The sequence below is a fragment of the Bacillus rossius genome, chromosome 1 (genome assembly GCF_032445375.1).
Source record: "Bacillus rossius redtenbacheri isolate Brsri chromosome 1, Brsri_v3, whole genome shotgun sequence".
Taxonomy (NCBI): domain Eukaryota; kingdom Metazoa; phylum Arthropoda; class Insecta; order Phasmatodea; family Bacillidae; genus Bacillus; species Bacillus rossius.
The window spans coordinates 329,907,858-329,927,989 of record NC_086330.1 but is presented as its reverse complement, the minus strand read 5'-3'; the positions used below and the strand labels follow the sequence as shown (position 1 = coordinate 329,927,989).

Sequence of the window (20,132 nt, the reverse complement as noted above, 5' to 3'; positions counted from 1 at the left end):
CACCCGTTTCGTAAGAAAACAGTCAATGAATTTAATGATTTGAAGATCAATCAAATGTAGATATTCATTGACCTGGTCACAACCAGTAATATATTGTTTCAAAGTTTTATAAAATATAGGTGTTTTATTTACGGACTGACATTGTTGGAAGTATGGCATCGATGGAAATTACAGTGCAAACTATGTATTGTACAGGAAAAGATCTTATGGCCAGTTTGACATATTAGTTGTGGTTGAGATGTGTTTCGATAGGTGTCTAGTTTAATATATGTATGTTATATTGCAGGATTTTTTGAGACAGGGGAAAATAGAAATCTGGAAGAAATGGTCTAGAACTCTAGAGCAAGAGAGTAGTAACTCTGTTATTGTTTGTTCACATCATTGAGTTTTATTTAACTATATGTATAAGCATTTGCTTTATGTAATTTTTGCACCAGATATATTCAACTCATTTCCTGGTTTTTTTAAGTTGGACAAAAAATTAGAATTTGAGTTTTTGCCTTGACTTAATTGTCATTCCATAGCAGTTCATTTTCATTATTTTCGACTTTCAAAGCTGGGTAGTGTGTATAACCTTCTATAGTCTTGTTTTCAAAATAATTCTTCATAAAAATCTGGAATTAGAAAAACAGAAATCCAACACGGTGGTTGAAACAGAGATGCAAATGAAACCTCACTTTAAAACCTTCAAAGCAGCACAGTAAAGGCCATTAATCCGGAATTATATGGTTCAGCACATTGTGTAATTTGACACCAGTGGAGCTGTTTGCATTCAGATTTGTTTCAGTCTGGTTGCTCAGAGTTTATCATTACTATCGGTTTTCATTTCATTACAGTTTTTTCTGTTTAATTTGACACCAGTGGAGCTGTTTGCATTCAGATTTGTTTCAGTCTGGTTGCTAAGAGTTTATCATTACTATCGGTTTTCATTTCATTACAGTTTTTTCTGTTTTCTAGTGGTTTACATTTCATATTTTGTACTTGGTATATTCTTAGCTGTTGAGAGAAACTAAGGGTGGTTAATAATTTTGTCGGGGGTCCCCCCTCACTATTACTGAACAACTTTTTAAACCCCAAATTTAAAAAAAAAAAAAAAAAAAATCTTAAATCTCTTTAAACATTACTTTGGCCATAACTATAAATGTAAACTGCATGTCTCCCATAACTTGTAAGGTTTCCTATGAATTTTATTAACAATCGACTTTTAATTTGGGTCCTACTAAAACGAGGTAAAACCAGGCATTAAAAATTATCTCAGCCCAACCAGAGACCAGGCCTAGAGTATTTTGTCCCCTTGCTCTTAAGGCCTTGACTATATTGACATTAGATAATGTGCAGTGATCAACAATGTGTTGGACTGTATCTGCGTTGAACTTATTTTGTTGTATAAAGAATGTTAGGTTGAAGTGAGCGGTGGAATGTAGAGCGTCGCGGGCGAGCGTTTGCGTCCCCTTGCGCAGGATGGTGTTGGACTCGAAAGGGGCGGCCCAGAGTGACTACGGCAGCTTCCAGACGCCCGGCGCTGCTCACGCCCACCACCACCCGGAGGTACAGAGCGGTCCGTCCAGCGATGTCCCGGCGCTGATCAGCGACAGCGTGAGACTGACGGGACTGACAGCAGACATGACCCAGTCCGACATCTACCAGAGACAGGTGCGGCAACCCTCCTTGTGCCACTGTTTTTTTTGTTAGTGTTTCATTACTCAAGAGGCGTAACAGGGCCCCGCCTGGCTGGGTGTGTGTGGTATCTTGAAGTGCAGGAGTGCTAGAGGTCTGGTCATGCTCGACACAAGGACGTAGCCGGGGGGGGGGGGGGGGGGGGGGGGGGGTTCAACCCCCCCCCCCCCCCCCTTGCATCAAATCTTTAATTAATTTCTTATTCATCACAAACTAAACTAGCACTATTTTACACCTTAAAATCCAAATTTCCGGACTTCCGCTTTAATACGGGGGGGGGGGGGGGGGGCATGCTTCTTAACACCCCCCATACACAAATCCTGGCTACGCCACTGGCTCTACATAAGCTTTTCAAAAGCGCAACACAGTTATTATACATATACATAACTGTTGGAAACTCCATGTAATAAAATATGACTAGTTACAATCCTACATTGGGCCTAAGCATTTACACAGGTCCAGGATTAGTATTCAAAAGAGTTTTTCTCTAGGTTTAACTCTTGCTTAATACTTAGTTTTGATTAATACTTAGTTATTGCTAAAACTGTGATATGTTTTTGTTATTCGGAAACTCTGGGCACCCTACTACGTCGTCGTTTGTGGATTTTGTCTGACAAATAAGAAAATGCATGTATTGACTAGGTTATGTCAAATATTATATATGGTTTATCATGTTTGCAGGTTAGAACTAAACTACTATCACTGTCCGATTTCCGAAACGAGAAAAATTATTTCTGTGTTTAATTTTGCATTTTATGTACTATAATGGATTTTATTCTGGATAATACCAATTTTTTTCCTTATAATTACTCACTACCAGCATTAATTATTTGGAGGTATAAACAACAAAAATAAACAAAAGGATAGGGTTAAATTTATGTTCGTTGTAGCCAGGATGCTGTGCTTGTTTTATGTTGTAATTGCTTATCACTATATCAATGTGTAAATACTATGTTGATGGTGTCCGGGCCTTAAGCAGTTAGTTATTTGTTGGTTATGTAGTGTTCACGGGAATAATAATGCAAAATGTATATAGTCGGGAAAACATTTTATTGTCAATTCTGCATGTCATGTTATTTATTTATTTATTTATTTATTTATTTATTTATTTAAATTTGTTACATGCCCACCGACAGTCTTGGAACTTTAGAGGTGGGCACGACACAAAACAAGTACGACACAAAACAAGTAAAAACAAACACTATCACAATAAATAGAGACAGCACAGGATAAACACAAAACATGAAAACAGAAATGATATAAATACCAAAAGGACAAGATAACATGACACATTACTTAGCGAAATGTTAATTGCATAATTATTAAACTATACACAAAATATATAAAAAAATGGATAATACAAAATATAACATGTGAGTAGAGGACAAGTTAAGAGGATAAATTTTTAAGTTTAGGCAATTGATTATTATTGTGATTCCTAACTAATCGGTATATTATGTCATTAAAGTTATGTAGAGTACAATATGTTTGGTATAAACGATAATTAAATTGTGATATTTTTAACCCAGTGGTTTCCAGGAGATAAGTACAGTTAATTTTAGCGTTAAAACAATTTTCAACAAACAGAGAATCTAAATATACTCTACGTGCACCAAGAGGAGTTAATGCAGGTGAAGGAAGGTTTTTTAAGATTATTAAATTAATTAATTTTGTTTGTATACTTTCTAGTTTATTTGCATCGGCCGACTTGATGTCATTCCAGATTACTGAACAATATTCTAATTTGGGCCTTATTAAGGCAAAATACAGGGAGAGAATTGAGTCTGAATTGGTAGCATAAAAAGTAATAAATTTGATCATAGCAAGGGTTTCGCAGGAAGACATGTATAAATAGTTTACATGATTATGGAAAAATAATTTAGAATCTAAAATAACACAAAGATCCTTAATTGTTTAACATTTCATGATTACAGAGTTTTCTAAAATGTAATCACAATTAAGTGGTTGATATTTCCTTGTAAAGGATATAACAAATGTTTTGTGTTTATTTAGTGTAACCAGATTAAATTTACACCAATTGTTTACTTGGGAAATGTCATTTTGTAATAAAATACAGTCGTTCTGTATTATTATATTCCTAAATATTTTTAGATCATCGGCAAAAAGTACTCCTGTAGAATGGTTGAGAATTTGAGGCAGGTCGTTTATATATAAATTAAAAAGAAGAGGCGATAATGTGCCTCCTTGAGGGACACCAGGAGAGATACTAAACAGGGAAGAATTGTGGTTATTAATTGTAACATAAAAACTTATATTAGTTAAGTAATTAGAAAACCAGTTTGTAAAATTTTGAGCTAAACCAAAGTTAAATAATTTTTTAAGGAGTATAGAATGGTTCGCAGTGTCAAAGGCCTTGGCTAAATCAAAATTACAGGCATCCACTTGCCCTTTGTTGGTAACCTCTCTGTATAGGATTTTAAAAAGTAAGCAAGTTAGTGGTGGTCGATAAACCTTTCCTAAAACCATGCTGACTGCTCGATAAACTGTTCTTAATCTGGAAATTTAAAAATCTAAAAATTATTATTTCAAATATTTTAGAAAAACCATTGAGTAGAGAAATAGGCCTATAATTGTTAACATTCTGTTCAGAGCCTTTTTTGTGGATAGGTATCACCTTAGCAGTTTTCCATCTCTCCGGTAAAACAGAGGATTGTAAACTAAAATTAAAAATATGCAGCAAAAGAGGGACTAATAATTCAGAGTAGCCTTTTATAATGAAATTAGGTATGCCATCAGGACCCGTAGATTTGGATGATTTCAACGATTTTATGCCCCATAATACTAAACATTCTGAGATTGTGGGCACAGAAATAGATACTAAATGTATATTGTTTGTCGCAGGTTGTTGGATACATGTAGAAGGTTCGTAGACACTGGAAAAATATTTAGCGTATCCATTGGCTAGTTCAGCGGGATCATTCGTAATAGTTCCATTAATTTTTAGAGAATGCTTTTCATGAAAGCCATCTTTCATTAGTTTTGACATATCGCCAAAATATTTTAGGGTTAGTTTTAATATAATTATTGGTATTTCGAGTCCATTGAATTTTGTCTCTTTTTATTAAATATTTTACTAATTTACGATAATAAGAGAAAAGTGAATAGTAATAAGTGTTGTTGTTTCTTTTATAAAGCTTATGGAAATGCTTCTTTGACTTGGAATGTGTTTTTGATATACTCGTGTCTTGCAATACATCTAATAGCCAGGTAGATCAATGAGAAAGGGAAAAATGGGGAAAACTTAAGGAAATTGGTTGAAGTAAGAGATGCCTGTCGAGTAACAAAATGTGTAAGCAGCCTTAAGTGTTTGGGTCAGAGTTCATAATTGAAGTCGTGGATTTCCCCCCCCCCCCCTCAGCCCTTGCTGCCGTCCAATGGCAGCGTAGTCCACTCCCCCACCAGCGAGTTCTACGACTCGGACGACAACGTGGATAGTTTGAGCGTGCAGCACAGGAGCGGTGGTGTGAGCAACGGAGTTATCACCATCGACATTCCAACCCCGCAGCGGGAAGAGCCCCGCTTTCCTAAAGAGAAGTTTAAATCTTTTATAGGTAAGCAAAATTTTTACTGCCAACCATGTTTGCAACATCTGAGAGATTTTTTTTGTATCGGTATTTGTGAATAATTTGATACTCAATTTAAGGTTTCTAATCAAATAATTATTATTTTTTTTAATTATTCATTACATATATATATTCAGCAAGTGAGACTTATACACAAAAAATTTTAAATGAAAGAATGTAACATGTATGAAGGCAAGAAGATTTATTGAGAAATTTGGATTTTTTTTTGCAACATAGTACTTACATGCTTTTTTATATGTAACAAATAATTTGTGATTATGATCGAAAATGATAATTGCTTTATAACCAAATGCAGAAACAATCTCTCTGCTTAGGTTCAGAAACTTTTTGATTGGTAATTGAGCTGTTAATATATTATATATTTGTTTTTAAGCAATATGCAACTTTTATTTATAAAAGTTTTCAGATTCATTTCAAAACTGTGAAAAAAATTATTTGTTGATCAGGAATAAGTTATTCATAAAATACTATTGAACACTTTTTCTTTTTGTTTCTTTGTATCATCAATCAAAACATTTTACCATTACATAGGTACCAGGTACCTACTTACATTTGATTTTACTATCATTTTAACTCATTCATATCTGAGCAATGTACAATTTATCTGTTGTGTAATTTTGTAAAACATTCTACAGTGAAATTCCATGGGTAAATAAAGACATTTAAATAATTTTAAAATCAAGTAGAATAATATCTTAACACAGCAGAACTTTGTAAAAAAAATAATTCAAAATAACATGTGTTTTTTTATTGTGCCATTGTTTTTAAGTATGAGTGTGTGTTTTTCTCCTGAAGCGTTCATAATACTCGTGGTGAACTTCATCCTGACGACTGTGTCGCTGGCGCTCGTTCACGAACGCCTGCCCGACCGTGACAAATACGGGCCTCTGCCAGACGTCGTGATAGACAACATCGTGCCACTCGACTGGGCGCTCAACGTGTCAGAGATCCTCATCGTGGTCTCCACAAACGTCACCGTTCTCGTCATCCTCTTCCACAAGCACAGGTTTGTTTGCTCAGGTGGCGCTCGCTCTGGTTGTTCCCGCGCCGAGACAAGTCGTCATGTCCTAAAGCTCGATACAGAAAGTTTGAGCTACTGGGCCACGGCGGCCCAGAGGTCAAAACTCACTCCCTAACGAGGCAATCTGGTTCTGTTCCTGACAGAGTCGGACAGAGATTTCAATTTTTTGAGAAATGTGATGGCAGTTGACGTAAAATGGTCTGTATTTTCAGGATGCTCTTGTTTCCCCCACAATTAACATTCTGTTGCTACTCCAGTCATATTGCTACACCCCAGATCCATATTTTAGAGTGTTTGTTCTCTCTTCATTCACAAATTTAGTCCAGTTATGATTTTTGGTTAGTTTAGTGTTACAGTAGTACTAGATTTGCAGTGTGTAAAGTTGATACAAATGTATATCTGACCGACTGTTGGGTAAGTTGCGTTCTGTCGATTCAACTGAGCTGATTCCAGTTGCTGGTTAGGTTGGGACCTATCGCATGACACGTCTAGAAATTAATTCTTAGCAATGATGAAACTTTATATAACTCAACTTGTGGAGCAACCTTTATATACAGCTAAGTATTTTCCTAATTTGCTGTACTGTATAAAACTAATTTAAGAGGTCTAGGTTGGTATATTTAGATATTCCACAAATTGTGAAAGTGAAATAATAAAAATAAAATATAATTTTTTTTTTATTATTTGTTACCAAACAGCAAGTGAGGCATGTTCACAAAAAAAATTATATTTATAAAGCCAAGAAGATTTATTGAGAAATTTGGAAAATTTTCATAAACGTAGCACATACGTACATTTTATGTGTCACAAATTTTGTATTATTAGATTATGATTAGAAAATACTAAATATACATATTTTTCAATGTATAATAAGTTGACAGACAAAACAATTTCTACAAAACTTAAAAAAATTTTGGTTTAAGAAAATGTATTTAGAGTTTTTTAAATTTTCTTGCAATTTTCAACATGCTATTGTGTTTACATTTACTTATATGATATAATATTTTTCACTTGGGTACTGCCAAGCTCTTGTAAAACTATATTAATTTCGCAATCATGTTTGCTAAGCACTTATAAATCATTAAACTATATTTTCTTAGGTCTGTTATCTGAGTATATTTTTGAGTTATATAATATATTCCTTTTTTCATTTTACTGCATTTAGTATCTGTGAAATGCAGGAAAAAAAAGGTTGTACTGTATTTTGAAATTCAATTCGAAAAATCTTCTATATTTGTGATTAATTTTACAATTCATTCAAAATTAGATTTGAATAAATAAAATGCCTTTCAGCACAGCCTACAGACGTAGGTAGATTTCAAAATACCTACCTATTTCTTCTGGAAATATTTTGGAAACTTCTATAAACTCCTGGAACATTTTGGAAAACTTAATGTAGCCTATATCACATCCTATATGTTGCCAATATTAAAAAAAAAGAATGAATGAAAAATTTCAATTTCCATTGAATGTTTTTAATTTAATGCATCCCGCATAATAAATTTCATATTATGCCTACTAAGGTAGTTATGCATTATTTTTGATATTCAAACAATATTTTTCATACCATGCACTAATACGTGATTGCATAAATTTTTTTTTGGACAGTGGTTTAAGGTAACATTAAGATGGTTATTAATAAATTCTGACATTTTGATACTAAGAAAGTTTTAATGTTTTTATTTTCAACTCCTGTTTTTATGGTAATAGTTAGTTTCATCAAAAAAAATTTCAGCCAAAGATTTTAGATAAGGTTTAGGCATTTTACAATAAATTATAGTGGATTTGATAGTATATCTATTAAAAGAAAGTACCCAGTCCCTTGCATTAATGTTTTGTATCATCAAAAATCGTTTGACAAAAGTTTTAGGTATAAAATTTCAGATTTACAAACAATCTGAACGGATTTGAAGTGTCCCTACTAAAGGAGTAATACATTTTTTTAAATCTTACCCCTCGTTTTTTTAACCCCTTGCAGCAATGGTTCGTCTAATAAAAAAAATTGTTTCAAGCCAAATTTTTAGATAAAAATTATAAGATTTACAAAATACCTTAACAAATCTGATGTACTTACGCAGAGAACTATTATTATTTATTTTCTCCAACACTTGTTTTTTCAACCCCTTGCAGTTATGGTTGGTCGTATCAAAAACTTATTCAGGCAAAATATTTGGGTATTACTCCAAGTTAAAATACTTCCAAACGGATGTGATATTTTCTATGGGAGTTTTTAAAAAAACCATAACCAAACACAAATCTACATTTTCACACCCTTTTGATTCTAATCGCCTTGTATGTGGTATTTGTTTGTCGCAACAGGTTCATAGTGATGCGGAGGGTGTTCATGATCCTGTCTCTCCTGTACCTGATGCGGTCCATCACGATGTACGTGACGGTGCTGCCGCACTCGAGCAGAACGTACTACTGCTCGCCGAAGCTGAACGAGACGTCGACGCTCATCATCCTGAAGAGGGTGTGGCAGCTGCTGTCTGGCTTCGGCCTCTCCATGAACGGGCAGCACACCTTCTGCGGGGACTTCATCTACAGCGGTCACACTGTCATCCTCACCATGAGCTACCTCACCATCGCCGAGTGTGAGTGACCGTCTTGCTCTGTGCTCAGTTCTGCTGCTACGGTCAGCATTGCTACATGTTAAGCAATTAAATCATTGTGTGAATGATGCAGGGGCGAAGCCGGGGGGGGGGGGGGTGTTTAGGGGTTCACCCCCCCTCCCCTCCCCTTAGCACCAAATCTTTAATTTTTTATTCATCACTCAAACAAATTTCATATTAAAATTAATAAAATTTTTACCATAACAATATTTAAATTTAAGTACCGAAAACTGCTAAAATAATACTATTTTACACCTTAAAATCCAAATTTTCCTGGGGGAGGACCCCCGGACCCCCGCTTTAATAAGGGGGGGGGGGGGGGGGGGCGCATGCTTCTTAACACCCCCCCATACACAAATCCTGGCTACGCCACTGGATTCTTAGTTTTTTCTATTCAGAATTAAAAAAATATATTTCAATTTTCTCTAGATAAATACAAACAAGAGAAATTTTTAATTTAATATGTTGTAAATAAAGAGTTAACTTTTTATTCCAATCAAATAATGAACACCAAAAATTGATGAAGATTATGGTTATTAAATTTTTTGTGATAAGTGATCATCTCAAATACTCTTTAAATTAAAATAAATGAATTGTTTACATACAATCTCTACTAAGTTTTTATTTCTGTTTAATGCCATTAAATGCATTTAATTACAGTAACAAATCCAAGAAATAAAACACCATACTAATCCCCTCTGTGAGTTGTGCAAGTATATATAATATACACTTTCATATTTTATGTAGTTATATGTAGCTCAGTTTAAGGTTTGTTCTCACGCGTTGAGTTGGTTATTTCATTTATTGTCACTACGGTACTATTAATCAGGGAAATTCTCCCGTAAGCTCTCTTCCATATTATGTTTTGTCTCAAATTGTCTCCACAAATATTTATCTTATATTGTATAATAGTTGTAAAATATCACAAAGTGTTCATAAATATTTCACTTGTGTGATCTTTAACAGCTAGTGAATAACATCCAGCTATAATATCTGGTGAGATAATTTGTGACCCAACAAACAAAAAAAAATTGTGGACACTTGATAGAAATAAAAATTCATTTGTAATTCAAACCTCATGAATTAACAATGAGTATTACTCACTGTTGAACTACTCACACCATAAAGAAAATTTTCATTTAATAAATATCAAGCTAGGATTGAGTATAATAAATTATATTTTAATTTAATTTTATGTTATGTATAGGTTAATTGTGATACCAGTATTCTAATAGATCTTTAACAGCTAGTGAATAACATCCAGCTATAATATCTGGTGAGATAATTTGTGACTTAACAAACAAAAAAAAATTGTGGACACTTGATAGAAATAAAAATTCATTTGTAATTCAAACCTCATGAATTAACAATGAGTATTACTCACTGTTGAACTACTCACACCATAAAGAAAATTTTCATTTAATAAATATCAAGCTAGGATTGAGTATAATAAATTATATTTTAATTTAATTTTATGTTATGTATAGGTTAATTGTGATTCCAGTATTCTAATAGACTGAATTTGTAGTTTTGCAAAAATCATCGTATCAATATATAGTGCCACAGATTCTACCAATTGGCTACATAGACAGACCGCAAAGCATTCATAGGCATTGATGCTGTTTTGCAGTCAAATTAATGAAAGATGACAACATGTTTGCCACTCCGTGACATAAAAACTAAACTTCACAACCTACCTCACAGTAATATTTACTGTTTATAATTATAATTATTTACATTATAACCATATTGCCACACAGTGAAAATAAAAAAATATAATATTCCACGCATTGGTTTTGTGTAAACTTTATTCTAACTAGCATATTATTAGTTGGAATTAACTTATTTTCATGCTCTTGGGCTCATTATAAAACAGTGTGTGATTTGGTTGATCAAATAATAATTTGTGACAAATAATTACCATGTCAAACTAAAGTATGAAAAGCATTATACCATCAAAATATATTTAGTTAGCTAAAAAAATACTCATATAACACTGTTTAACAATATTGATTTACACAAGTAATTAAAATAATGTGTACTTGAAAGAACACTCGTTTTCTTGCGAGTATGGCCCGTGGTGCGGTGCACAATAATCTCAAACCCCGTTGTGTTGCCCTCTGCCCAAACACACCCTTACTAGATGCCAGCAAGTCGGGGTGGCGTCAGGCGCAGGCGAGTCCCTACCGCCGCGACCCGCCTATCCCTGCAGCACAGCAGGGTTCAACCTGAGCCGCACGCCGCCACGTGGAGCCCATGGCCCGCCAATTTCTCTGCACCGTCCGAAACCTTTCGGCGTCAGAATTGTTTCACAAAAACGTTGCATTAAAATTCGACCTTGAATTTTATTCCCATCGTGCCCAAAGAAGTTTCACTTCAAAAATGCAATTTGAACTATTGGAATAAATTCATAGGAAGATCCATTAATTAGTACTGTTACAAGAAAATGAAATGACCAACTCTGAATGAGACAGATCCTTGACGATACATACTAATAATAGTGAATGTTTAGGTGGACTCTAAAAGATTTGTTGTGTCCATCTGCCATCTGTTTGTCCAACTAAGACATTTATAATGTGAATCAAATCTGTCATAATATTTTTTTTCCATTTGGATGCTGACAATCTCTGGTAAAAGTTTATTAGTTGTAACTATTTTTTTCTTAGCTCTGATATTTAAGTACATTTTTAAGTTATCGTACCCAATAAGTTGTACTTCTATATTTGTTGATTATTTTTGTTTCATACAAACAAACTTAAAAAAAAACTTTTGAAATAAAGGCAATTCCTCTTGGATATTTTCTGAGGTTGTAATTTCATCCGTCCATCCGTCCATCCGTCGAAAGCTAAAGCTTCGCGAGGTTTAGATGGCCAGACGGATGGAATCGACTGCAGGTCACAGGATGGATTTGGATGGATGGACAGGTGACGGATCGATGCGAGTCCAGTTTTAAACCGGGTGAGTAGCAGACGGGGAAAGATGATGAGATGTCCCGTGGTTGGCAGACTCGCCGAGGCACTGCTTCCCTCTGCACTGGGCGTCGTGGTGCTTCTCTGTCACGGGCGTGGTGATGGTGCTGCTCGCGCACGCGCACTACACGGTGGACGTGCTGATAGCCTACTACGTCACCACCACGCTCTTCTGGGCCTACCACACCATGGCGAACAACGCCTGCCTCAAGGTTGGTGCGGCTCCCCAGCTGGCCAGGCACTGCTCAGTCCTTCAGACCAGCCCGGACAGGCCTGGCCCGTCAGTGTGGAGTGGTCGATCCGCCAGCCAGGTCTTTGTTCCGTTTACATACGTGCAAAACAAAAAAATCATAACTCTTATCTACACTATATTATACTATATTTTATTCTTCCGTGGAACGTGGCCGATATATCTTTCTAGTGGATTAGTTGTTCTTTGGGCTTAATTGCGCAAGTATCAATTTTTATGATTTTGAGGGAGAGACCACACTGATTAAAAATATGCTGATAAGTTTCTGCGTCTCTGCGCCGGTGATTGTGCCAGTAAATATTTGGGTAAATTTGCAGTTCATCAACTGATATCGTTTCCCCCAGGAAATCTTCCTACGAATGCACTCGGGCCAGGTCGCAATGTGGACTGATGATCACGTGGGTAGAAGCCAGGACAGAGGGATCTGCCACCATTCAGCCTATCAGTCCAAACTGACGGCCGAGTGACTGTGAGAGTGGGGCCCTCAAGTAACCGAGCTGAAGGACTGGTCACCAAAGTCGAGAAAAAAATTCCCAAAATATACAGCAACGATGCTGGAAGTCATGAATTTGATTTCCACCTGTTATTTTCTAACTGTAATTGGTTTTTTTATACATTACTTTGAATTAGTCGCACATTAAATATAAATAGTTGGAGACTGACTATTAGTGGAAATTATCTCTGAAAATATTAGCTTTCTGATTAAAAATCACCTTATTTCTGTTAATAGTATATCTGTTTCATACTAAATTATGCTTTTTATGTACATACTAAAAACACCTTATGACTTAAAAAGTTGTAAGTTCATACCATTAAATGGTCTTAGTCCTGAAATTCTCACCAGGTTAAAAAAAAAAAAAAAAAAAAAAAAAAAAATGGATGCCATGGTCAAAAATGTTAACGAAACTGAAGGGCTAGATACTAAAGTTTCAAAACGTTCTGCAATAACAGTATAATGGTGCTAGAAGTCTTGAAATTTCAGCTAATTTGCATTTAATTCTTTTTATACCTTAGTTCATGTTATAGTCACTTGTTAGCCTGTGCTACAAAAATAGTTGATGGAGAGTTTTATTAAAAGGTCCTTAAAAAAATGTCTTGGAATTGATTCTGCCAGGTACATGTAAACAACTTGAATATTTAACATCCCACGAGCAGAGATGATGATTGCGCATCATGTACTCAATTAATTTTGTCAGGTGTCTTAACAAGAAGCAGTGTCATTTAAAAAATAAAAATAAATATGTGTGTGGCTGTTGGCGTCACAGCATGCGGCATTGCAACCTCCTTCACATTGGTTGAAGCTCATTCGGGCCGTGGCCGCAGCTGTCCGGGAAAACAGAGGATTGTAAACTAAAATTAAAAATATTCAGCAAAAGAGGGACTAATAATTCAGAGTAGCCTTTTATAATGAAATTAGGTATGCCATCAGGACCCGTAGATTTGGATGATTAACGATTTTATGCCCCATAATACTAAACATTCTGAGATTGTGGGCACAGGAATAGATACTAAATGTATATTGTTTGTCGCAGGTTGTTGGATACATGTAGAAGGTTCGTAGACACTGGAAAAATATTTAGCGTATCCATTGGCTAGTTCAGCGGGATCATTCGTAATAGTTCCATTAATTTTTAGAGAATGCTGTTCATAAAAGCCATCTTTCATTAGTTTTGACATATCGCCAAAATATTTTAAGGTTAGTTTTAATATAATTCTTGGTATTTCGAGTCCATTGAATTTTGTCTCTTTTTATTAAATATTTTACTAATTTACGATAATAAGAGAAAAGTGAATAGTAATAAGTGTTGTTGTTTCTTTCAAATCGCAGCCCATAACCAGGTAATGAACAAATATATTCACATTCTGTCGTATGCCAGTTAGGCAGAACTTCAAGTGAAGTGGCTACTTGACGTTAACATTATTTTATAAATGTTGTACGTTTGAAACTGGTGCTTGCTAAAGTGTGTCTCATGCTTAGATTTCAGAACAGAACAAATGGCGCCCACTGTTGCTAGATTGATACCCGGCTTGTTTATATTAAAATTCATATTGTGTGTGTGTGTGCCATCAATAATTATACTAAATATTAGTGTATTTTCAATGTTACTGTAAGACAATTAAATTGTGTCTTTTGATAGTACTACTACAGTTGTATACATTCTGAAGAAATAAATTCTAACTTCTAAACACTGATTATTATTTCACTGGAGAAGCTATTTGTAGATGGAAGTCACTATTAATAACAAGACATTTCATTTATTATGTCATATAGTCAAACACAGCCAAAAAGTTGTTGAAACCAAGGTGGGGTTAGATAGATCATAAAAAAATTTTCTATTAAGCTGTCCCTAAAACTTTTGCACTCTTTGTGTATATCTGACAACAAAACACACCTAAACAAGAACAGTGCCAATAGCAGATGTGCATTGGAAAGAGAGAATAAATACTATTAGTTTGCACACTGCAATCTAAGGATGAGAGACACTATAGTAATAGTTTGTTTTTGTGTCCTTTAAAATAAGATTGTGCATGATTAAGGATGGTGATTTTTCGTTTTCACGAAATAGATGCGAAAATATGCTAAATCATATTTTTTCCGCTATAAAATGTGAAATCTAGACTATTCCGAGATAAATGCGAAATCAAGGTAAAAAATGTAGATTCGTCTTCACTCTACACAATTTATTTACCGATTGTATTTCGTTTCAGTTCAGTATCAAAAGAAACAATCATTTTATGGCGTATTCAGCACAAGTATCTTATTGTCAAGTCATTCACAACACTATTGTTTGTAAATATTGAATGAAAAATGGCCATCCGTGCCTCGAGATTGTAAACAAACCAAAGAACAACTAGCTGGAAGAGTGTCCGTCATCTTGCAGAGCACAAGTTTTTAGGCCACCATATTGCGACATCTGTGCTTCGCCGCACCCATTTTCTGGCTGTGTTTCACGTGAAAGCTGCGTTCTGGTGTAGTCTGTGGAAGGTGGTGTGTTTACAAATACGTGCATGCTCGTGAATGTGTACTGTTATTGCTCGTGGTAAAAATGGGACGAAACGTAATTTCCATTCGCGATCGAATAAATGAATACCAAAGTGAACAGTTCTACGATAGTGATACAAATATTTTAATGTGCAATTTATGTAATTGCCGTCTGTAGTGGAAAAAAAAAGATGTACTTGAAAAGCACATTAAATCTGAGGGATATCAAGATGCAAATAAAAAGATTCACCGAGAATTGGGATGAAGAAAATTTTTAAGTATTCAATTTATTGCACTCATAAGTCTTAAAAAGTTGTTTGGAAACCTGCCAAGATAGGCTATCTTTGTAGTTGTGCTAGATCTTTATTTCTGTGGTTGTTAATAATTAATATGTGTATTATTTAATGCTTTTTAAAAATATACTTTTCTTCAGTAATGTAAAATGAGAGAATTGGCTAAATCTTGTTTTTAAAAATGCTACAAAATGCTAAATTTCAAATTCAAAATGCTAAATGTTATTATTTTAAATGCTTTAAATCACCATCTCTACGCATGATGTTAACACTTTCATTTTTTCCCCCAATAAAGTACTGTTTTACCTTGGGATAGATTGCATGCAGGTTGCCATGTTCATGAAAGAACTGTTCAGACATGTGGCGAAATGATGCAGAAAGTAGATCTTAAGCGATCGTAACCAAACGTGAACCTTTGAAGCAGCCTGTACAGGTGTGTGAACTATGTGGAGTTGACAGGGGCGTTGTCGCTCGTTGCAGCAAGCCGGACCGAACAACTTACTGGCGCGGATGTGGTGGTTCCGGCTGTTCCTGTACTTCGAGCGGAACGTGGGGGGGCCGGTGCCCAGGAAGTACGACTGGCCCTTGCCCTGGCCCCGCCGGTGGCACGCCAAGCACCCCAACAGGAACAGTTAGTGCGAGCCCAGGTGTCGCTTCACCAAGCTGCCCGGGGACGTACCGAGTGCGCGGGTGGGCGACACGCTGGCGATCGACCGGGCGTGAGGGATGCTCGTCTTATTTATTGTCGTGTCAACTCGACAGTGTGTGGCTCTTGTCCCACGGAGCTATTATATATATACATACATACGTTCACATAATGTGTACTATATACTAACGTATTCTGTGAATGGGCGGAAGGGCAGGGGTTTTCACGTGCACCGCTGCGTTTGTGGAATCGATGGTTCTCACCCTGATATGCCAGAACATTTATTTTATAATCATACCACTGTATTGTTAAGCTTTCTGCTAGTTGTGTTGGCGCTACGACGTTGGCGTGTACGTTTGTGGTATGTCGTCTTCGCTGTTGTATGTTGTTGATAAGTTTTCTATCATTCTTTTTAAAGATATACTTAAGGTGCATGCATACACATTAATTTTACAAATTACATCTTCTTGTTATCAAAATAGTTTTAAAATATATTTGGCAATCACGTTAATATTTTTTAAATAGCAGAACATCAGATTTTTTTCTTAACATGCATAGTACTGATCAAGTGCATTTATTTAGAGTTGAATATTCACCTTACACATGTATGCAGTAACAATAATGGCATGTAATAGCAGCGGCTTCCTATTACAAATGTAAATAATCTGTGATAAATATTGTATTCTTATCTGTGGCAGTCCTCAAGCTGAGGCTGAAAATTGTATAAAGGGAAATAATATCACCTCTGGAAGAAAAATGACCAGCAAAACTTTGTATCTTTCTCTACCAAATTGTTATTTCAGAACTACTTAACCAGTTGCTTGCACATATGGTGTGGGGTGCACAGGTTTTCTTCGCCATTTTGAAAACAGTTAGGCAACCTTGCAGTACACCCATATAATCATAAAACGAATATAAAAATTTCTAAACATGTGTTTAGAATTAAATTGTCTACACATTGTCCGACATCACACTCACTGTTTCTGATTTTGTAATTTTTTTTCCCCCAGCTATACAGCATGTCAGCTTTAGGTGTTTGCCCAGCTATTAAATAATGGATATACATTATTGTAAATTGTTTTAATTTTGCTGGAAATATTAATGTATTTTGATGAAGCTCTTGAGTATGTATATTATTAATGTTGAATTGTGATTTTACTATTTGGATTTTTTTGAAGTCAGCCGCTTGCAAAATGAAACTTAAGATCTGGCCCTTGGTCAGTGTTTAAAAGACTTATGAAGTAAACATGTGAAGTATGTACCTTGGTTTCTTTGTAGAATTTAAAATATTTCTTTATACTGATACAATTGGCTGTGGAAAGGTAAAAAATAGGATAGATGTAGGTAGTTTATCCTTTTGTAATAGTGTTTGATAGTTGTACCTCTCTTTCCTGTTGAAGCATAGACATCAGGGAATTAGGTAATCAATGTTGTGATAAAATGAAAATTAAAAAAAAAAAGCACATTTTGTTTTAGAAATGTGTTGAATAAATTTTAGCATTACATAAATATGAAAAAACTGATTATTTTATTTTATATTGTGTTTTATGATCTTGTAAAAAATTGTTTTGAGTTTGTGTGTGCATGTGTGCATTTGCTTTTTGTGTGGTTGTGGCCATGGTGTTAAAAACATTTTATTGTTACGATGCACGCTTTTATCGTTGGAAACTTGTAATGCAGCGCATTGGTTGACAGGATTGTGTTCATAAAGTGTGTGCGATTGAAAAAAATGTTTAAAAAAAATTGTCATCCAACTTTCATAAAGAATACCTACATTTTGTAAATTATTTTTATCAAAACATTTGTACTAAATATACTTTGTATATTTTTGTTCTTTATATTTTTTGGGTGATTCTAAAGAAAAATATTTCTTTGTCTTACGTGTACAATTAGGCCGCCATTATTACTAACACTTTTTTTTTAGTATCTTTAAACAGGAATCGGCACTTGCTGAAACTGTTTCTATTACTGTTTGCTGACTTACGTTTTGTTGGTAAAAACTAAGAGGAAGGAAAGAGGGACCCCAGGAATGGTTAACCTTCGTAATGAGCAAGGGTGTTTGCTGGGGGAATGGTAGGATATATATATATATATATCCTCCACGAAATTCTAAAACATCTATGATAATCTATTATTCTGACCATCTAAAAGAAAGGATTTCAAAGATAACAGCGGGCAAAGTGGTTCATTCACCCCCCCACACACACAAAATTTAAATTATGCTGACACTCTTGATAGTGAAGAACTATTACAAAAAATTTTAAAATACATGTTTCAAATCAGCATGAAAAAACACCACTCCACACTTTTTGTCTGATTTAATGCCATTTTTAACTTGTAGTAGAATATACCAAGTACAGTAAAACCTCGTATTTACGTTCTCGTTATTTACGTTTTCCCGCAAATAACGTCATTTTATGTAGGTCCGTTTTATTGTATATTAACTTTCGTGTTGCATTTTCCCTGAAATTACACCGCTACGTAACCAAAAAACCCGGAATGTACGTTTCAAAACACGGTAAAAATGTAAATACTCGTCACGTTAGTCATAGATGTGAAAAGTTTGAAGTAGTTCGCCTATTGTCTGTAACCTTTCGTTTTGATGTATCGACAAGTTCTATGGTGCCTCTCCTCTACTAACGTTTTAATCTTTGCTGCCATAGAGAACTTTCGTAGCAGAACCACAAACGGTTTTATTTATGGTGTCATAGAGCACTCTCGTAGCAGAGCATAGTCCGAAGCGCTGAGCTATCGATACTACCGGAAAGCGCTCATACACAGTACGTATATTTAGTAGTGCTGCATTATGTACAGTACATATCTATGATGGCTTTCATTGTTTACATTAGTCAACGTCCGTTTTGGTTAGCACGTGTTTTTTTATCGTTCACAATATTATTTATGGCAAGATTTTGATTGAAGATGGATAGGTATAAAGTTCCACGAAATACTTTATCTATTGAAGATAAAATTAAAATTATTGAGAAGTTTGACAAGCATGTGGGTACCCGAGTGGTTTTGGCCAAGGAACTGAATATTCCTGTTAGTACTTTAAACACAATAATTAAAAATAGGTAAATGCTGATACATTTTTTTAAGCTAAAATTTAGCATTAACTGCCAATAAAAGTGCTTTCCCACAATTTACACTTTCCCGCAATTTACACTTTTTCCTTGGGGCTCCTTGAAAAGTGCAAATAAGGGGTTTTACTGTATGCGTGTAAGCAACTGAGTTTTATAACTACGAAATAACCACAATCTTCTATGACTATAGCTAGAGCCAAGATTTTATGGTGTTATGAAAAAGTACTTTTCGTCATTAAGAATTGTGGATTTCGTCTTTATCGTCATAAAAAATTAAAACACATGTAATAACATGTACACACCTAGCAGAGCTGCCTTGATCAAATGCTTCACTAATTTTTGGTTAGAGACTTAAAATATGCACATTAAACAATAAATACTATGTTGAGAGTACATAAAAAATTAACAACTAAAATATTCAGAATTCTTATGCAGGTAAGTACTGTTCCTGAGTTCAGGAGAGAGTCTAAATTAATTAAAATAGAAACTACAGTTAAACTTTTGTTCTATAAATGCAATATAATTAAGCTCAGGAAAAAGCCACCATAGTCAGCAGTTCAGCATTCTCTGGTTTTAGAGATCTTATTCTGTCACTTACAACTACAGAATACTTAGAAAAAGATCTTTCTGAGTCCACATTTGTTGCAGGTATCCATATTAACTTTAAAGCAGCAGCTGCAAATTCAGGATAATCCGCTTTCATTTTACATAGTATGTCCACCATGTCTATGTAGTTCACATGCGGTTTCTTCTGCTCTTGGGAAACCAGGTTTTGGAGTGTTATGTAGCCTGTCGCTACAGAGGTCTTCTGCACCTTGCAAAGGAAAGGTAGGTTCCCAATATGTTTCTGGAATTCTTTTTCCTCCACACGAATGTTTCCTACATTTTGAGGATTCATTAGAGCGCTGATTCCCAGAAATAGTTGACGAGATGGATCAGTGTTCACCAGATCAATCAGTTTTATAAGACTGAGTTTAGCTGTGTTCTTGAACT

The 20,132-nt window shown here is 35.0% G+C and overlaps 1 protein-coding gene across 8 annotated transcripts in view; it reads left to right on the top strand.

The window, feature by feature from the left end:
• The window catches only part of LOC134528031 (phosphatidylcholine:ceramide cholinephosphotransferase 2-like), a 248,470-nt gene extending 228,551 nt beyond the window's left edge, over positions 1–19,919 (top strand). For all 8 annotated transcript variants that reach the window (XM_063361210.1, XM_063361214.1, XM_063361219.1 and 5 more), the window contains 6 exons: positions 1,461–1,653; positions 5,057–5,249; positions 6,078–6,288; positions 8,623–8,897; positions 11,921–12,096; positions 15,891–19,919. In XM_063361210.1, coding sequence (XP_063217280.1) covers positions 1,461–1,653; positions 5,057–5,249; positions 6,078–6,288; positions 8,623–8,897; positions 11,921–12,096; positions 15,891–16,046 — 1,204 coding nt within the window. In that variant the 3' untranslated portion in view covers positions 16,047–19,919. The remainder of the gene's footprint in view (positions 1–1,460; positions 1,654–5,056; positions 5,250–6,077; positions 6,289–8,622; positions 8,898–11,920; positions 12,097–15,890) is intronic.
• The last annotated feature ends 213 nt before the right edge of the window (positions 19,920–20,132 follow it).